Source organism: Heptranchias perlo, chromosome 17, assembly GCF_035084215.1.
Source record: "Heptranchias perlo isolate sHepPer1 chromosome 17, sHepPer1.hap1, whole genome shotgun sequence".
NCBI classification, from domain to species: Eukaryota; Metazoa; Chordata; class Chondrichthyes; order Hexanchiformes; family Hexanchidae; genus Heptranchias; species Heptranchias perlo.
The window spans coordinates 21,180,112-21,200,422 of record NC_090341.1 but is presented as its reverse complement, the minus strand read 5'-3'; the positions used below and the strand labels follow the sequence as shown (position 1 = coordinate 21,200,422).

General features: G+C 39.5%; 1 protein-coding gene and 1 long non-coding RNA gene across 2 annotated transcripts in view; one reads left to right on the top strand and one right to left on the bottom strand.

Annotated features, from left to right (window-relative positions):
* The window catches only part of LOC137334151 (uncharacterized), a 73,803-nt gene that overhangs the window by 10,707 nt on the left and 42,785 nt on the right, over positions 1–20,311 (bottom strand). The gene's annotated exons all lie outside the window — the stretch shown is intronic.
* The window catches only part of nup210 (nucleoporin 210), a 102,704-nt gene that overhangs the window by 49,241 nt on the left and 33,152 nt on the right, over positions 1–20,311 (top strand). Inside the window, exons 16-29 of the mRNA XM_067998695.1 lie at positions 149–322; positions 729–921; positions 1,007–1,113; positions 1,301–1,405; positions 1,505–1,606; positions 4,596–4,724; positions 6,133–6,260; positions 6,688–6,823; positions 7,005–7,067; positions 7,809–7,988; positions 11,025–11,105; positions 11,331–11,462; positions 11,672–11,830; positions 14,262–14,353. Of these exons, the coding sequence (XP_067854796.1) occupies positions 149–322; positions 729–921; positions 1,007–1,113; positions 1,301–1,405; positions 1,505–1,606; positions 4,596–4,724; positions 6,133–6,260; positions 6,688–6,823; positions 7,005–7,067; positions 7,809–7,988; positions 11,025–11,105; positions 11,331–11,462; positions 11,672–11,830; positions 14,262–14,353 (1,781 nt within the window). The remainder of the gene's footprint in view (positions 1–148; positions 323–728; positions 922–1,006; positions 1,114–1,300; positions 1,406–1,504; positions 1,607–4,595; positions 4,725–6,132; positions 6,261–6,687; positions 6,824–7,004; positions 7,068–7,808; positions 7,989–11,024; positions 11,106–11,330; positions 11,463–11,671; positions 11,831–14,261; positions 14,354–20,311) is intronic.

Here is a 20,311-nt window from a genome sequence, read left to right as displayed (position 1 = left end):
CCCCATTGTTTTTCTTCTGAGTGGAATTAAATTGGTTGTTGTTCACCCCAACCCTGACATTTTAGGAATCGTGTAATAGCACACATTCATTAATTGATGTTTGTTATTTCCAACTATATATTGTATGTATTTTTTTCCTCCCTTTTAGGTTTTGGCTTTGACGGTTGGGAACAAACCTAGTTTAAAAAATTCCTTCCCTGCAGTAGAACCAGCTGTTGTCAAGTTTATTTGTGCTCCCCCATCCAGGCTTACATTGGCTCCTGTGTACCTGAGTCCTCAGTTGGACCTATCGTGTCCTTTGCTTCAACAAAATAAGCAAGTGGTAAGTCTAATTTGATGTTTTCTAAATTTGAAAAATTCAAATTCCTAAAAACTTTTTGTGCCATAATTCTAAAATAGTTACCATGTTCAAATAAGACTTCATATATTTGTTTCAAGCCACTTGGTTTCAATTGAGAAGCTTTCTTATAGTTCAGCACCTTCAATAATTTCAAAATCCTGGAACTCCCTACCTAACAGCACTGTGGGAGAACCTTCACCACACGGACTACAGCGGTTCAAGAAGGTGACTCACTACCACCTTCTCAAGGGCAATTAGGGATGGGTAATAAATGCTGGCCTTGCCAGCGACACCCACATCCCATGAACAACAATTTTTTAAAAATTGTTAATGAAATAACATATTTGAAATATTACTCCATATTCTAATAGTACTGCCTCTTTTCTAGGTTCCCGTGTCGAACTATCGTAACCCAGTCCTCGACTTAGAAGCATATGACCAGCAAGGGCGTAAATTTGACAACTTTTCTTCCCTCAGCATTATTTGGGAATCATCAAAACTTTCCTTAGCCAGCATCGAACTCAGTATGCCCATGCAAATGAATCTCAAAGATCATGGAAATGGACAAAAGAAACAACATGGTATTGATATGATTAAAAATCAATTGGTTTACATTGCAAAAGTTGAATAGTTTGCTTATTTTGACTGTGTATTTTATTTTGTTAGGTTTGCAAACTGTGCTAGTTCATCGTGAATCAGGGTCCACTTCTATCACAGCAACCGCAACAGGCTACCAGCAGGAACATCTCAATGCAGCTAAAGTTAAATCTAATGTATGTCAACTAGTTTGAGTAGAGTGAATTAGTGAAGACTCTGATAACTGGGCTTGTTGAAGTATGTGAAAATAGTCGTTTAAAACTTAATACTGTGATGTGGTAGTTTTAACTTCTGACTGGATTGTAATGCAACTAAAAATGTATAATGGGCATTCTAACCTTTTTTGGTACTCCTTTGTAACAGTATGATCCATTATTACCTATATCTGCTACAATTGAGTTGTTACTTGTGGAAGATGTTAAAGTCATCCCGGATAACATCACCATTTACAACCATCCGAATGTTAAGGTAAAAATGTATTACTCATTTTGGGAGACATTGTCAAATAGGATCTGTTTGCAAAATATGTTTATTAAATCAAGTGTTTTCAATCTTTTTGTCTAAAAGGCAGAGCTCTCACTCAAGGAGGGATCAGGATACTTTTTCATTAATACAAGTGCAACAGATCTAGCAAGAGTTATCTATCAGGAGGCCCAGAATGTTGCTCAGGTAAGTGAATCATTATCTGTATAATACTGTAGGGAGAAAAGTTCCTGTATGTTCTTAGCTCTTGAATTGCAGTAGAATTAATCTGTCCTGCAGTCTTGAAACACTGGATAGCTGGAAATGCTGTGGTTGGAGTTATGTAAACTGTTGTGTAGCTTTGGATGTTTAATTTGAGAACGTTGTTGAGTTGCCCTTGAGTTAGAAACTCTTGGGCAATGTTTATTTTCGTTAGTAGCATAATGATCCCTACACTAGACTTGTGCATTAGCTTTATAAAACAATCCCTTATATTTTAAAACAAGAAAGTACTCTTAGAGCCAAGTAAATACCTCCTTTTATGTTTTACACTAATAGTTTTCTAAAACTGCTTACTTTCAGAAATGTGGAATTACACCACTCTTGCACTTCCAAGGCAACCAATAATTTAGTTTGGGTACAGGCTCTGAGGTGCACTTGGCCAACAGCCAAGGGTTCAGCCAGCAAGTTTCTGAATTTAACACAGCAGGAATCGACACTCTTTCAGTTCCTGAGTGATTAGGTATCAGCTGAGTAGGAGTTTTCTCAGCTGCAAGCCTGGCATCTTGACTGAGTTCAAGCAAAACTAGGCAGACGACAAACATGTAACCAATTGCACAATGCCATTGCAATACGCCATAATATCCTTGGCTTTGCAATGTGGGGGGCAGTTTTAACTCCCAAGGACGGGTGGGTTGGGGGCAGGTGAGAAGGTAAAAAGTTTGAAATTCTCAAACCTGACCCCAACCCGCCCACTTCCAGTTTTAGCGGAGGCGGGTCGCAGGGCAGGCGACCAATCTGGTCTCAGGAGGCAGTCGCTCACTCAAATCTTTCAAGGAGGCTGCATGCCTACATATTAACTCCATTTTTATTCTTAACGCATGGAGACTGGGATTCCTGAGCCGCGGTAATCCCAGCAGATAAAAGGAGGCGAGAAGGGCCGGATCCGTGAGGTAAGTGTCCTTATTTCACTGCTTGTGGGCCAAGAGGAGCAGGAGTGCTTCCTCTGGCCCACCATGTTCACCGTTTAAAAACGCCCCGCGATCAGCCCCCGGCCACCCCCCCCCCCCCTTACTGGTTGTCGGGCGGGAAACCTGTTGCAAAATTTACAAGACGTCTTGCCGTTAAATTTGGCAGGAAGTACGGGAAATCTTTACTTCTGCTTTTCCGATCAGAGAATGCTTCCCCCACCACCCACTCTCCACTCTCTTCCCGGCTCTGAGTAAATATCTGGGCCATAATGTCTCGAATGAATTCTGAACACAAAGGGTAAGGGAAAGAACACATTGAAAAGATGGTTTACACCTTTACATTATAAAGTAACATGTCTGGATATGGGTTAAAAGCCATAATTCACCTGGGTTCCTACTAATACCAGCGGATAAACTGTGTTCTGGGATGAGAGGGTTGTCCTATGAGGAGAGATTGAGTAGAACGGGCCTACACTCTCTGGAGTTTAGAAGAATGAGAGGTGATCTCATTGAAACATAGATAATTCTGAGGGAGCTTGACAGGGTAGATGCTGAGGGGTTGTTTCCCTGGCTGGCGAGTCTAGAACTAGGGGGCATACTCTTAGGATCCACACGATGCACTGCAGCAACTCGGCAAGGCTTCTTCAACAGCACCTCCCAAACCCGCGACCTCTAACACCTAGAAGGACAAGAGCAGCAGGCACATGGGAACAACACCACCTGCATGTTCCCCTCCAAGTCACACACCGTCCTGACTTAGAAATATATCGCCGTTCCTTCATCGTCGCTGGGTCAAAATCCTGGAACTCCCTTCTGAACAGCACTGTGGCATAACCTTCACCACACGGACTGCAGCGGTTCAAGAAGGCGGCTCACCACCACCTTCTCAAGGACAATTAGGGATGGGCAATAAATGCTGGCCTCGCCAGCGACGCCCACATCCCATGAACGAATTTAAAATAAAGGATAATAAGGGGTTGGCCATTTAAGACTGAGATGAGGAATTTCTTCACTCAGGGTTATGAATCTTTGGAATTCTCTATCCCAGAGGGCTGCAATTGCTGAGTCATTGAGTATATTCAAGGCTGAGATAGATAGATTTTTGGACTCTAAGGGAATGAAGGGATAAGGGGATTGGGCAGGAAAGTGGAGTTGAGGCCAAAGATTAGCCATTATCTTATTGAATGGCGGAGCAGGCTCGAGGGGCCGTATGGCCTGCTGCTGCTCCTGTTTCTTATGTTCCTGTGGTTTATATCTTATTCAACTCATTCAGTTACAATCTTATAACTCATTCCCAGATAATGATGACTATAATTATGTTTTTGGTCTAAAATTAGTTTAAGCTTAACCTTCTGATTTACCGTTTGCGATATTACCATGCGGAATGGCTGCAAACTCCACCAGGACTTTCAAGTGCTGAGTCCTGAGGACTAGGGCTGGAACTTCCTTTGGGAGCGAAGCCTCCACTTGCCCCAAATAACGCCACACACACAACATTTGGGGCTAAGGGCAAGGATTTTCCCAACACGAGGAATTCCCACGTCTTCAACCTTACAAGAATCCAATGTAAATTTGGAGATAAATATGCCAAGTTGCGGGATTCCACACCAAGGCCGTGGCCTGGACCCTCAAGAAAATGTTAGGGCGCAATTCAGAGCAGCCCCTGTGGCACAGGATTGCTGGGGACACAGGGAAGGAAGGAAGAAAGACCTTTTTCTCTCCCTCGCGCCCCGCCCCAGCTTGCCCAACGCTGCATTTTTTGGTCTCCCAGAGTAGTGAGGCACTGGGGGTGTACCCCTTGTGACGTGGACATTGGCCGGGCCTGTGCAGGTAGGGTGATAACCCATTGATCCCGCATACTCTGGCGGAGTCAGTAGCGAAGGTTCGCGCCAGTTGCAATCCCAATGTAACTGGTGGAATTGTGTCCCCGAGTAGTTTCAGGCCTATGTGAGTTTCTCAAATTAAACTATCGACAAAACGTGGAACATTTTTTTTGTATTATACAGGTGCGCCCAGTTCATCCAGGAATTTTAACCGTTTTAGTCCATGATTTGTGTCTGGCTTTTCTGGGGCCTGCCAGAGCTGAAGTACACGTGTCTAACATATTGGAGTTATACATACGGGTTGTGGACAAGGTTGGTTAAATGACATTAGTATGTTAACGGTTAATGGTTAACAGTTTATTTTGTTTTCTGTTTTTCTTGAAAGTGCAGTTAGGTAAAGCGATAAAAAAGTTAAATAGCACATGGAGACATAGAATATAAAAATAAAGTAGTAGAAGTAAACTTCAATTTGTACAAGGTAATGGTTAGACCACAGTCGGGGTGAAAGTTTGGGATTACAGAAAGGACAGTAAAGCCATAGAGACTATAAAGTGCAGATTCAATAAGATGATGGTGATGAGCAACTATAATTATGGGGAGAGACTTGTGATGCAGGGACTAGTTCCACTGGAGCAGAAAAGGTTAAAAGGAGATTTAATAGAGAATTTTAAAATTTGTCAAGGGTTTTGGTAGGGTGAATTGAGAAAGACATTTTTCTCTGCCGGTGGAGACAGTAATGACGGGTTATCAAGGTAAAGGTGTTCCAGCGAGTGAGGAGAGAGGTTAGGAGAAATTTCTTTACATAGAGAATTGTAAGAGCATGAAATGTTTTACCACAGCGGATAGTTAAGAAGCGACCATTGCATCTTTCAAGGGAAAACTGGATTCATATTTTAAGCAGAGGAAGATAGAAGATTATGGGGAAGAGCAGGGGCAGTATGATTAATGGATTGCTCTGGCAAATAGTCAGTGCAGACACAGTGGGCCAAATGGTTTTCTGTGCTTTCATTTTTTATAGTTCTGGAACGTGTGTTAATATGTACAAGTTTTGCAGAATTATAATTTTGGCTACATTCAACAAATCTTGTAGTTGCATTTCGTGCAGTCTTCTCCTTGAGCTGAGCACATTGTCTAAAATGTTTCATGAAAAAAATACAGATTATACCCTTTCACCCTCTTCCTGTTAAATCTGTGCTGTATCATAGCGTTATTAAAGGAAGAGAAATAAGTTTATAATTAGTATGGGAGCAAGAAACCAAAAGAACAATTGTGTGAAATGTAACAGTCATGCATCAGGCTGATCAGAGATCTAGGGCTTATTAAATCTATGAAAGTCAACCCAGTGCTTGGCTGCAGTGAAAACAAATAAAGGCTGTATTAGCAGAGGGATAAAGTAGAAGTCAAATTTCTTGTTACATAAGGCGATAGTCAGACCTCATCTTGAGTATTCTATGCCTTTGTTGATCACCTTATCATAAGGGTATTATTGCTCAAGCAAACATATAGAAACAACAAACTAAGCATCCCAAGAATCAGAAGTTAAATTATGAGGAAAAACTAAGAATATTGAGCTTAGTTTTACACAAAGCTTGATAGGCTTGTGCAATAAACTACCAGAAAAGCTCATTGCTTCTAAGTGTGTGTCACCTATTCAAATTATACTTGGTTTATCTATAATCTTCAATTGAAAGTGTTTTCATCTTAATTTTGTCTTCCACAGGTGGAGATTGGTAAAACTGTTAAAGCCTATGTGCGAGTACTGGATGATTCTAAAAAACCTTTCTTGTCCATATACTTTCCTTTCATGAATTTGAAACTGAAAGCAGCTTCTCAAATACTTTCTTTGGAGTAAGTTACATTTTTCAGCTTTGAAAGAATGTTTAGCTTAATTCCTTTAGCGTCTGTTTACTTGAATAAACTTTTTTGCCCAGATGTGTCCCCATATATGTCAGCATTGATTGGGGGTTGGGACAGTGTTCAGTACAGACATGCCCACAGATACTGTTATAGCTGTTGTTTGGCCCATGAGGAGTTGAGAGTGTGGTTCATGTGGGAAGGATTCCTCCCACACTTACTTTCCTTTCATGGGTAATCCTGTTGAAAGCCAAGCACGAAAGTCAACTGGGATTTTGTATTCAAACTGAGGGCTCCCAAGATTAGAGGCAGAGCTCTACTGACGTTGCTGTTGGGCTGCTAGCACACATTTTTCATTCTCAGCCATTTAAATGCTTGATTTATCAGGTTTTTTTTCCTGAACATATACTTCCTGTTTTAGACCACTTGATGAAATCCTTGATGATTACACTGCAAGCTTTACAATTCAGGGTACAGCAATAGGACAGACCAGTTTGACTGCAACTGTAACGAGTAAGGATGGCAAAAAGCTAAGCTCTGCACCTCAGCAAGTAGAAGTAAGTTTGAGCACATTTCCTCAGGAACGATAAATAATTCAAAATGTCTGGTTATGTGAGTGTTATTAAAAGCCACAGAATTGTTATACAGAACTCATCAAAAGCTAATATAAATGTTAAAAATTAGGAAAGGATTTCTGGTGTCATCTCAGTCTTAAATCAATTTGTTTCTGTTCTGTAGGTATTCCATCCCTTTCGATTGATTCCAAGAAAAGTAACGCTCATTGTGGGTGCAATGATGCAGGTATGTTGTGTTCAGAATGAGGTTGCTGCTAACAATTTAAAAACCCTGTTGAAATCATTATATATCTGCTGAAAATTGTTAAATTCAGTGTCAAAAATCAACTCTGTATTGGCAATAGAGTATCAAAATATGACCTCTTATTTTTCCTAGAGCTGTTTTTGATGAAAGTAAGTAATGATGATTTTGATATTGATGAATCTGTTGTTAAAATGACCACCAAAGATGGTTTTGTTGCATTTTTTCATCAGAAGTCTAAATTGAAATGTGTCCCTGTCTGTCAGATATAACACTTTATTATACTGTCACAAATGACCATGAAACTACAATTTGTTTGCACTTAATGCATTATTATTCTACCTATCCGGATATATAATCAGTGTGCATGCCCAAAACCAATATGCAGAGCAGGGCTGGTATCTTCTTGATATTTGACCTTCAAAAGATTTCCACTTGCTTATAACAAATATCAAATAACAGTGAAAAATACCTCTTTCCAGCATTCCTAAAATCATTCTTGTATTACAAAAATACAAATTAATAACATGAGAAAACTGCTCAGATTATTGTTACTCCCAGAGATTTTTATTGTATCCAAGTGTTTAGAACAAAAACCTGCTGAAGTATTTTTACTTCAGTTTGAGGCACAAAATATTGAATGTTAAATACATTTTTCATTAAAAATCTGAATGTTTTGAATGAAGATGCTAATTTTAATCAGCTGTTCCTGTTACTGTGTTACAGATTACTTCTGAAGGAGGTCCGCAGCCTCAATCCAATATCCTGTTTTCTATAAGTGATCAAGACCTTGCTACAGTAAATAACATTGGGCATGTAAAGGGACTTGCAATTGGAAATTGCAAAGTGACTGGAGTAGTTCAAGCTGTTGATGCTGAAAGTGGCAAAGTAGTGGTGATCTCTCAGGTAAGAGATGGGAAACTGAAATCTGATGTGTCTCAATTGCATTTTCCCCCAGTTTTGAGAGGCTTTTGTAGGCCTGCAGAATGGATTTCCTTCTACTTTATTCCAAATTATGAGAAAACTAACAGCTAAATCTCTTTTTTTAAAACAGTATTTATTTGAACTTGCATGTGAGGTGCCTTTTACTCCCAAGGTACACAGGAAAATCCCTTAAACATTTATGTGCCAAATCAGAGCATGTTGTCAATTCAAAACTGTTTTATGGACCCGTAGTTTCTCTAATTAAACCAGTGGCTGAAAGCCTTATTGTGGTGATGATTTAATTTTTTAATGGATTCACAGTTAGAATCATAGAAAGTTACGGTACAGAAGGAGGCCATTCGGCCGAAAAAGAGCTATCTAGCTTAATCCCACTTTCCAGCACTTGGTCCATAGCCCTGTAGGTTATGGCACTTCAAGTGCATGGCCAAGTATTTTTTAAATGAGTTGAGGGTTTCTGCCTGTACCACCCTTTCAGGCAGTGAGTTCTAGACCCCCACCACCCTCTGGGTAAAAATATTTATCCTCAATTCCCCTCTAATCCTTCTACCAGTTACTTCAAATCTATGCCCCTTGGTCACAGACCGCTCTGCTAAGGGAAATAGGTCCTCCCTATCCACTCTATCTAGTCCTGTCATAATTTTATATATACAAGCAAGACTTGTGCTGATCTGTCATTTGATTTGCTGCTGAAGATCTCCAGCCAAATTATTACTTTTAAATTACAGCTGAAATGTAAACTAGTGTTAGTGTTTGAAGTTGAGGCTCTATTCTAGTAGTGAAGGAGTTGTGCATTTTTTGTTCCCACAATAATGGCAGTTTGAATAGAGGGTATGTTTGCATGTTTAATTTTATGCTTGATTTAGAATCCTTTAACTTTCAAGTGACCTTGTGGGAATGAGTGACATAAAATGGATTTAACTATCTACTGATTTGAGGACAATTGATTTTTATTTTGGGAAGTGATGTAGGCAGCAATGTGGCCAGCTAGGGACTGATAGTCAGTATTCAGTGCTGTGAGAACCTTGACTTCCTGGACCTGAAGTAAAAGATGGCTAAATTCAACTAATTCTAGTGTACCTTGAGGGTTATCTATACAGAACAGTTGGAATCATCTTTACTGTTATATGTCAACCTTTTAGCCCCGTTCCTTGCAGGAATATGTCAGCCTCAATAGGGTTATAAATAATTGCATTATTTTACATACATTTTTGTTCTTAGTTAATCATTTCCTCCCTCCATTGTCAGTGAAGTCCTGGCCAGGGAATCGGCTGCTTGGCTTTCTTCGACCTTTTCCCTTTTGACTGCTCTGAACAAATTCACCAAACTGAATGTTTAACTGGAAAATGCAACATTTTTGTATGCACTTCCAGAGCTTGTTTTTCTGACTTTGGCTGTTCCCTGCCAGGTCCCCCTGTCCTCAACATAAAATGCTGGAATGTTTGTGAAATGGAATGGAGTAGCTCTGTCATCCTCTCTTCCTCTACCTTCCCCATCCTCATCCCCCACAATAATGTAGATAACAAGCTCTGACTATTTTGGGAGGATGCATTCGTCCTGTTCGATGTGGATCCTGATCATCTTTGCATTTCAAATTACGTTTGGAGCTCACCCAGGATTTAACTTCTAACGTCAAAAATAATGGACAATATCAGAGCTCACCCATTATTACTATTAACTTGCTTTATTTGCAACAGAACCCATCAGATGATGATCTACATCTGTTAGATCCATTAGGTTGGCATTAGTGTTGACCTTGTGTCTTAACCTGCAGTTGTCATCAAGTGTCAGCTTTGCTCAATGATGGTGCTCTTATCACTGAGTCAGAAGGTTTTGAGTTCAAGCCCCACTGCAGGAGTTGAGCACGTAATCTCGGCTGACTCTTCAGTGCAGTATTGAGGGTGTGCTGTCTTTCGGATGAGATGTTAAACTGAGGCTTCCTGCTTGGGTGAATATAGAAGATCCCTTGAGCATTATTTGAAAGAGCTAGGGAGTTCTACTGGTGTTCTGGCTAACATTTGTTCATGTTGCTATTTGTGGGACTATGCTATATGCAAATTGGTTGCTGCCTTTACCTATATAACAATGACTGCACTTCAAAAGTAACTCATTGCCTATAAGCACTTTGAGATGTCTCAAGGATGTGAAAGATGCTATACAAATACAAGTCCTTCTTTCTTATCAGAAACTACCTAATGTAGACTTGTGCTGAAATCTGTTAGCGTTAGAGCCCACTTAATGCAGGTACATGCCGAAAGACATTTGACTGTCATTGTGATGCTCCTCTACTATCCTGCCACATGAGTCCCTAATTGGTGCTGCGAAGACTTGCCCTACTGTATGTAAAATTGAAACTACCGAATGCTATTTTTCCAACATAGCTGCCACTGATGGTCAACACTAGAGTCTACCTGTCACTGCTACCATCTATAATCAGTTCTGGAGTCCACCCAGTACTGACTTTGCTGCCTCTGTGTTCCAGCGATGGGGTCCTTCAGTGACTTTAGTGCAGTCCTAATTTAATTGGGAGCTGCTTGTCCCAAATTGGAGTTGCTCCCTTAATTAGGAGATGCTTTCCTAACGCCAGTAGAATAACCTGTCGCCAACACCTTTCTTAAATTCAAACAGCTCTTCTAAACCTGGCCACCACTTCACAATAATCTTTAGCTGAAGTAGACAACAGAATGGATATGTGCAAATCAGACAGACAGTGAACCCTTTCTCCTTTTCCCCACTGCCCTATTATATATTGCTGTATTGTATAAATCATGTTTGTAACTGAAGCTAGCCATGTGGATGAATTCTTCAGAATTTGCAAGTGTTATTTTGGCTTTGGTGATTTGCTGTTTTAAAAATCCTTTTCAAGCACTCACCCATTTAACTTTCTTAGTACAAAAGCTAATCACTGTTGTAGCAAATTAGGGAGGAAAATGTTTTGCTTAAGCTCTCAACATTGTAATGTGGTGCTGTAGTGTATAAACTGTTTTTGTTTAATTAAAGGATGAAGTAGAAGTGGAAATAGTTCAGCTTAAAGCTGTGCGAATCCGTGCACCCATTACTAGGATGAAGACTGGCACTCAGGTACTTTTGTATTCTGAATTAAAAATCAGAATCTCTCTGCATTCTTGAATAATTTTGATTGTATTTTTACTGAACCTTGACAAATGCAGTTGCAAGTTCATAAATTCAGGATATTAATGAAAGTTCAACGATCCATACTGCTTTCGACATATACACTGTTGTTTGAATTTGGTAGCAGTGATTGATGATGTCATAATGGTTTTTATTCATTTACTTCATTCACAGATGCCGGTCTATGTAATGGGAATTACAAGCAACCAGACACCATTCGCATTTGGTAATGCAATACCAGGACTAACGTTTCATTGGTCTGTCACTAAAAGGGACATCATTGACCTTGGCACAAGACATTCTGAGGTAAACTGAGCTGTTGGGATTCAAAAATTATTTGCTGCTTACATCTGTTGTGTGTGTGTGTGTAAGTACACACATATATATAATAAACACCAATGCTGTCTTCAGGCAATGTATTCCCACATATTGAAACAATTTTATTATTTTCTTGCTAGGGTCTCCTTGTGTAAAATTTACAAATCAGCTATTTTTTATGTATTTTCTGTTTTTAGGCAACTTTTCAACTTCCAGCAAGCAACAACTTTGCAATGAATGTGTACAGTCGAGCAAAAGGGAGAACTGGGTTGAAAGTTGTTGTAAAAGCCACCGATCCAGCAGCTGGACAGTTTGAAAACAAAGCCAGAGAATTGTCAGATGAAATGCAGATTCAGGTAGTGCTCCTATCTCCTTTTACTTCGTCGACATCAATGTTCATGCCATGTCCTTGCACTTAGGGAGTGAAGACAAAATGCACTCTTAAGGTCGAGCAGGGATAGAAGGCAAATAATAATTGGACCTGGGGGGATGGGGGAGAGAAGCAACAGGAGACTGTACTGCTGGATGTGGGAAGAGAGCAAAGGTAGAAAAGGGTGGTGGAGGGGATGGTAGAGTGAATTAGAGACCATAGAGGGATAAGGGTGAAGGTTGAGAAGGAGAAAGAGGAGGGAGAGGAGGATGGGGAGATGGGAGAGAGAATTTAAGGGGTAGGATTTTTTTGTTTTGGTATACTTGTTCTGGTGGGGGGGGTGGTGGGGGGAGGAGGAATGTTTCGGCAGGGAACTATTGAGCAAAAAAAAATTCAACTAAATGATTGTGCTCCGGGGAGATGTGTGTTGTAATTGTTCTGCCTGTAGACCTGAACCCCTGTCAAGCTAGGTCATGAATAGCATCTGAACTGAAGTGCTATTTTGATCTTTAACCATGTATTTCTTTGCCAAGTGTAGCTCTGGAAATCTCCAGAAGCTGCACACCTTCAAACTGACTCCCTTTGTTTTTTTATAGGCTGCACTTTGCATTCTAAACCAATTGTTTTACAAATGTCAGAGGTAAAATAAATCTTGTCAACAAATTAGAGAGATATAGGAGTCCCTGACACTGTGTATATATGTTTAAATTATTTACCAACTGCCACAAACCATTTAAGATTGCTTCACTTATTTGCATGAGTTGGTATGCAATTAAATATTGTCAAAATAATTGTAAATACAGAGATTGCTCCCTTGTTGCATTTTCATGGAAAATCCTATTACCACAGTTAACCACATCCTTAGAGGGTGATTGGTTGAGCTGGGCTGCAAATATAATAGTATTCCGAGCAGAGACTACATTTAAAGCAATAAAACTGAATACAGCTTTAGGTAGAACCTGTGCAGGAAAGTGGCTAGGCCATGGAGAGCCGAGCCCAGTCAAGCCACCACAGGTGTGGGGCGGATGGCTGGAGCATAGACAGCAGAGGCCCGTGAAGTCACTGGAAGAAATGGGTGCAGCAGATGGCTGAAACACAAACAGCAGATTTTAGGGGTGAGCAACAGAGAGGAACAGTTTGAAGGAAAGGCAAAGTTGGGAACTGATTCCTGGGGTTTCCATCACAAGCACCAGGGTTGGGTCTGCCATGATTCTCTCAGAAAATTTATCTTTAGGTGGCTAGGAGGAAGAAGCAGCCTCTGTAAATGGGAAAAGTAAGTAAAGAACCTACTACAAAATATTTCTTTTTTAAACTCAAAACTTAGGCATTAGGCGATTCCTTACCTCTACCAGTTTGGCTGACACAAGTGAGGTTGCAAATGTAAAAAGTACTCCAGAGACCCACTTGGTGGCCAGGGCATGTAACTGCAGCAGACAGATAGTGTCACAGCCTGTTGCGTAACATTGGAAAGCCCTTTTAAGCCAGTGTTACCTACAGGCATCAATGGAAAAGGCTACCACAAGACTTTTCAGTGGTGTGGCAGGATATACCAAACTCAATACACTAGTTGTGCCATTGTGAACAGTCATTGTTGTAGCGACCATCTCAGTCACCATTCAAATCACCCACGCTGAGTCCGGAGAGCCTTTCGTAAGCAGAGTTTATTCAAGCACATGCAGGGGAGAGCCTTAGCGAGCCAAGGGTCTCCAATTAAACAATTTCATCAGGCTTTATACACAGTACGGTTGATACTGACAGGCAGCAATCTGTTGGCCTCATGCATGTGACCAACTCGGTCCCTCCAATAACTTGCCCATAGTCATCATAGAGTCTCGCAAGTGCGCGGGAGCAGATGTTCCTGTTATCTCAACTGTCCCTGTTATCTTAGCTGTTTAAGCTCTTACTTCTGCCTTTCTATGGTTTACAATTCCCCTTATCTGGTGTCTGAGGTCTCCCATTATAATTATCTTAGTCCATTGTTCATTGTTACAAGGGTTCATGAAAACATGTTTATGACAACTGCTGTGGTTAAACTGCCGATGCTATGCTTTAGTCCTTTTTGGTCAAGCTTCCCATTATGCCTTGCGGTTACACTGGTTGTCTCGTAGCTAGCATAACTTCAGTATAAAGATAACTTCAGTATAAAGATTATACACTCACACCTCTTACATCAGCATTAATATCGCAAAGTCTGTAATTCTTTAGTTGGCGCAACAGCCATCTAGAGAATATAGTCACTGTCTTACCTAATTGATGGCTCCACGTTGCTGATTCTCGCTGTTTCCCTTCTGGTTCTCTTTTTCTCTCTCTCTCTTTCTCCACCCGCACCCTCCAACCCCAAAACTCTTTCTTTCACTGTCTATTTGTAGTTTTAGACATTGTAGCACCATTGATAACACATTGGTTTTCCTTTTTAGGTGTTTGAAAAATTACAATTGTTCAACCCTGAAGTTGAGGCAGAGCAGATATTAATGTCGCCAAACTCTTTCTTGAAACTTCAAACAAATCGGTAAGCTTTAAGAACTAACAAGTTAGTCTTTAATTCTGTAACATCTATATTTATAATGGTCTTCTTGGAAAGTGCAAAATTAGAGCAGCAATCCAACTCTTCCTTTTAAAAAAAAAATCGTTACTTGAAGAGTCTTGCCATTAGTAAATATTTGTTATGAATTTGGATCCGCTGTAAATCCTTTCTTGGGTTCAGTGGCATCGGTTGCTCCTGTAAGTGGTCTGAGCATCTTTAATGGAAGTTGACTCACACTGCTCTATATGTGCTTGCGTGATAGCGGGACCCAGGGTGTAACAACGGAAACCGTCTTTGACCTGAAACAGATATCCTTGTCTTTTGCACGTGTATTTCTTCAATCTCTTTGAAGGCGGACCAAGTTGACATTAGATGAAATGAGGCTTGGTTCAAGTTATTGAGCTGCTTCATTCTCCATTAAGGTAAATTTACAGAGCGATAGTTAAGATCCAGGTTCATTTAGTTCAATTGATGCAACTTATCTTCATGTAATAACTTGAAAATAATGTACATATTATGCTACCCCACTTAAGCAGGTTGACTTAAACAGACCCATTCTTCTTTTTTGAGCTTATCTTTTCTTGGGCTTTTCTGCCTTAGTTGCAGTTTCCATTACAGAAGCTAGACTGCTTTTTAGGTGTCTTAATTCTGACCAGAGTCAAAAAGTGATCAAAACCTTCCAACATAATGGATGTGAAGTGTTTATCAATTATGGTGACAGGCCACTAAATTGGTTGTTATTTACAGTCTTTGAGGAAACAGCAGCAAGGCCAGATCATTACCGTCTTAACTACCTATTATCTCAGAACCCTCCCAAACTCCACTTTTAAACTTGCAGTAATCCAATATGCTTTTAAAACATATTAGAAGTAACTCTTTTTCCAAATCCTTTCTGTAGGACAAATGGTCCCAAAAAACCCTGGAACATTCTAAAAATAAATGGTTATGACATACTGTTTGATTTAGTACAAAAATACTTAAAAATCCAAAAGAAACAAGTTGTGCTTATGATATTATTGAAGGAACTTGCTGGAAGGAGTTACTAAGTCTAGCCATGGCATTTTAAAAAAACCTTTGCATCTGATGTTTAGTAGGTTGGCTCTCTTTCTCGAGCCCCTTTTTTGTTTTGTTTTCTTTCCATATTCAGAAACAGTTTGTTTTTATCACTGCATTATCTATCAACAAGGGCTCTGATTTACACCTTTTCATAGAAAAATGGCCAGACTGGCAGAATTAAATTCTAAAGCACCAGTAAAAATCCTATAATCCAGTGTAATAAAAATGGAATTTGACTTTCTCAGTCACCCTGAACCAGTGGCTCAAATTATAAACTAACAGAATTACTGAATATAATCCCCAAAACATTGGTAAAAGTCACAATCCTTTACGATAAGAATGTATTTTGATTTAGTTGGCCACTGTCAGTGGCTTTGCCTATCACCTGGACAGATTTGTCCTGTTTTGATGCGTTTGTCTGCACCCCAAACAAATCATCAACTAATAGCATTTCACTGATGGGATCTGGGATTTCAGAATGTTTGGGGGGTGGGGGATGGAGGGAGGAGGGGTGGCATTGATTGTGACTGCTCTGTTTAATTAACCATAGATAAGAATTGATGGTGATGGGTCTTCAGCCAAACTGCAGTGTTTTTCCACCCGTAATGGGATGTGGGGTGCTGACCAGCCTACATATGGAGAAAAGTGGATGATCATATGGCAAAGTTAATCACTAAGATGTTGAGGCATTAGATTACAAATCTGACTCGTAAAATATGCAAGTGTTTGGAATGCAATTTTTTTTTTGACAGTTAAATTCAAGGTATTCTAGGAACAGGAGTAGGCCATTTAGCCCATCAAGCCTGTTCTGACATTCAGTGAGATCATGGCTGATCTGTGACATAGCCCCATATCCCTTAAGACCTTTGGTTAACAAAAAATCTATTAATCTCAGATTTAAAGTTAACAATTGAGCGAGCATCAACTGCCATTTGCAGTAAAGTCTTCCAAACTTCTACCACCCTTTGCAAGTAGAAGTGTTTCCTAACTTCACTCCTGAAAATCCTGGCTCTAATTTTTAGGTGCTGTCCCCTAGTCCTAGACTCCCCAACCAGTGGAAATAGTTTCTATCCATTTACCCTATCAGTTACCCTTAAAATCTTAAACTTCGATCAAATCACCCCTTAATCTTCTAAATTCCAGTGAATACCACCCTAGTTTGTGTAATCACTCATAATTTAATCCTTGGAGTCCAGGTATCATTCTAGTAAATCTACGCTGCACTCCCTCCAAGGCCAGTATATTCTTCCTACAGTGAAGTGCCCAGAGCTGGACACAATACTCCAGGTGTGGTCTAACCAGAGCTTTGTATAGATGTAGCATAACTTGCATTCTAGTCCTCTAGATATAAAGGTCAGCATTCCATTAGTCTTTGTGATTATTTTCTGTACCTGTCCATGACATTTTAATCTAATTGCATAGACCCCTAAGTCTGTTTGGACCTCCACTGCTTCGAGCTTTCTGCAGCCCTCTGTATCTTCTCATCTTCATCCATTTTGCCAGAAAAATAATTTCACTTCTGTTCAGGGCTCTTACATGAGATTGGTAAATTTATGTAATTGCAGTGTTGTCCACAAAGCTTAGATGGCTACAGTTGGTTTCTCTTACAACCATTAATGCTCATCAGTGATGACCTTTATCAGCTATTTGTGGATTCAATTTGAACACTCTAAGTGAATTTGCTGAAGGTCACCATTTGAATCAGCTTTATCAAATTATAAGGGATTGCTAATGTGAAATCATAGTCTAGCATTTTTTTTTGGTATTTTCCCAAATCTGGGGCAATGTGGTACAAACACTTAAAGGTGTCATTTGTAAAAGAAAAAGCAACCCAGTGATAAGAAAACTAATTTCCAAAGATCCTCAAAACTTCTTCGCTTGGGTCACTGTTTTAATGTTTGTGTATTTATATTAAAATTATAGTATTTTTATTATTTGTCCTCTTAAAGATGGTCCAAAAATTTTCTTGGAGCCTAGCTTAAGACAGCAACAGCCGAATAGCGCAAGAACAGTTATTAGAACTGCTGCTGTTTGTTAATCAGTTAAATATCCTCATATGCAAGCTAAGAGTGTGTCTTACTTGGAGCCTCTTTACTCTGATGCGTGTTTAGGCTATAACCCCTAAGCAGGTATATAAGAATTCATTACAGTATTAAGAAAAAGATGATGTGAAAACTGACAAATACTGGGGGTATTTTTTGTCATTGTTCTGAAGTGAATTACTTCAACACAGGTAATCTTACATGGCTTTTTTTTTGGGGGGGTGGTGTCATACTGGTATCTGGGAATGGTAATGCACAACACAAAAGGGCACTTAAACTTGGACAGCAGGACATAATGAAGAGCCTTAACTATAAACTTGCGTGGATTCAACTAAATAACATTTATGTAGCAATAGCAACTCCTGTAAAGATAAGCCTGCCTTCCGCAATATGTTTGTTTTAGAGGAGACGAACGATCTGGCTAACTTGCCTAAATTGTTTACATTTACTCTCACATTCTTTCCTAATTGGGAAAAATTGAGAAGCCATTTAGTGATCATCCTGAATGGCTTTGATAAGATAAATAATGAAAAACTATTTCCAGCAGTCAGTGAGTTGGTAAGCAGAGGGCACAAATTTAATATCACCAAAAGAATGAAGGGAAAGATTAGCAACTTTTTTTCCAAAATATAGGGTTACTAGGACTTGTAATACCCCAACAGTGGTGCAAACATAATCTACAATAGCTTTTAAAAGGGAAGTGAATTTATATTTGTAAAAGAAAAATTTACCCAGGCATGGGGAAAGGGCAGGAACAGGAGTAGGCCATTCAGCATCTCGAGCCTGTACTGCCATAAAGTTATGTAATAGCTGATCAGTATCTCAACTCCATCTACCCGCCTTGGTTCCGTAATCCCCATGCCTAACAAAAATCTATCAATCTCAGTTTTGAAAATTTCAATTAAAGACTGGGACTAAGTGGAGACCTCTTTCAGAGACTTGGCACAGATACAATGAGTCGAATGGCCATGTAAGATTCTCTAAATTGGTACTGAATTAGAATTAACTTAAAGAAGAAATGGAATTTATAATACTGCAGTTTATAACTCCTAAACCCAAAATTGTTGAAATATGTTGTTAGATGTTTTAAAAAAAATTACTCCCATTTATTTGAAATTTAAATATCACTATTTGCTAAACCTATGCAATTCCTAGAAATTAACTTAATTCAAATCAGGAATTTGTAAAGAATACAAAACCTTTTATATGATCCTGGAATTGTTTAATTTGTGCTGATATTTCTACTTAACTTTACATTCACAGTTATATTTCACAGTAATTACATTTAACTCATTTCACCTTTTCCTTTCAAGTTACTTATTTGTGCTGTAAAACACAATCTGTTTGTCACAATATTTATTTTCTGCCAGAGATCAAGCTAGCATTTGATAGCAAGTCAAAATCTAAGATAGCAATGCAACTGTACAGAGGTATGAAGGGAGACATCCACTCCCAGTGCCACAGAACAAAAGCAATAAGGGAACACTTATTCATGTCTGACAAATACAAAGATAACCTCAAAAATATAAAATGTCCAGATTAAATGGAAAAGAGTGAGACCAAAGTAAATGAATAATAGTACTGAGGGGGTGGGAAAACAAAGGTATTGTGACTACAAAGGAGAAAATGGAAAACTTTTTAAATACATTTTTGTAAGAGTTGCCCAGTGAAAAATATATTTAAAAAGACAAAATAGGAACAGGATGTGTGTTACAAAGCTTATGAATACCTACAGTGATCATAGTTAATATTCAAATATTGTATGCCCTAATATGGTTGGGGGTCATAATTTGAATGGAGGATTGGGCCATGTAAGGGGTGTTGGGCTTGGTGGTCACTGTGGGTTAAATTTATGCAGCATACAGTTCCTCGCGATGTTTGGACGGACAGCAGGCTATTGGGCCTCAGTGTTCACTTGTTGGTCTAGACTGCTTTCAGCTGTTGGGTGGAGGTGAGCTCTTAATAGGGGAATTGCCGATCTTGATGCTCCAATATTTGTATGTGCAATGCATACGTTACTCCCCTGGAGCAACACGTTGCATAAGCATTTTGTCCATATTTGCTGTGAGAGGAGTTTGGTTGCGGCTGCAACATTCTTTGCAGAACAGTTTCAGACATCGACACGAAAAAACATGGGCAAACTCCACCATACAAGATTTGAAACTGGGAAAACAGGAAGGAAGACAAGCTGGTGAGAAGGCCCAAGACCAGAAAGGTGAACTGTATTTGTCAAAATAGTGCCTTTAGTTAATAATACACATTATCGCGATAAAGCATTTATTTGTTATAGATGGTTTGTCATGATATACTAGTGGCCTCTGGGAGGGGTTTTCTAGGTTACTTTGAGGTCCGGTGACTGACTGGGCCACGGGCCCATTGCTTGAGTGCAATGTTGACTGTTTTAACAAACACTAAATCTCTATAGCCTGGATTTACAATTTGGCTCCAAGCCAATTAAATCATGTACATGTCTTCCAATCCTCCTTAGATATGGGGGTAGTGCCAGAGGACTGGAGAATTTCAAATGTTACACCCTTCTTCAAAAAAGGGTGTAAGGATAAACCCGGCAACTACAGGCCAGTCAGTTTAACCTTGGTGGTGGGGAAGCTTTTAGAAATGCAAAATCTGGGACAGAATTAACAGTCACTTGGACAAGTATGGATTAATAAAGGAAAGCCAGCACAGATTTGTTAAAGACAAATCATGTTTATCTAACTTGATTGAGTTTTTTGATGAGGTAACAGAGAGGGTTGATGAGGGCAATGTGGTTGATGTATATATGGACTTGCAAAAAGTGTTTGATAAAGTACTACATGATAGGCTTGTCAGCAAAATTGAAGCCCAT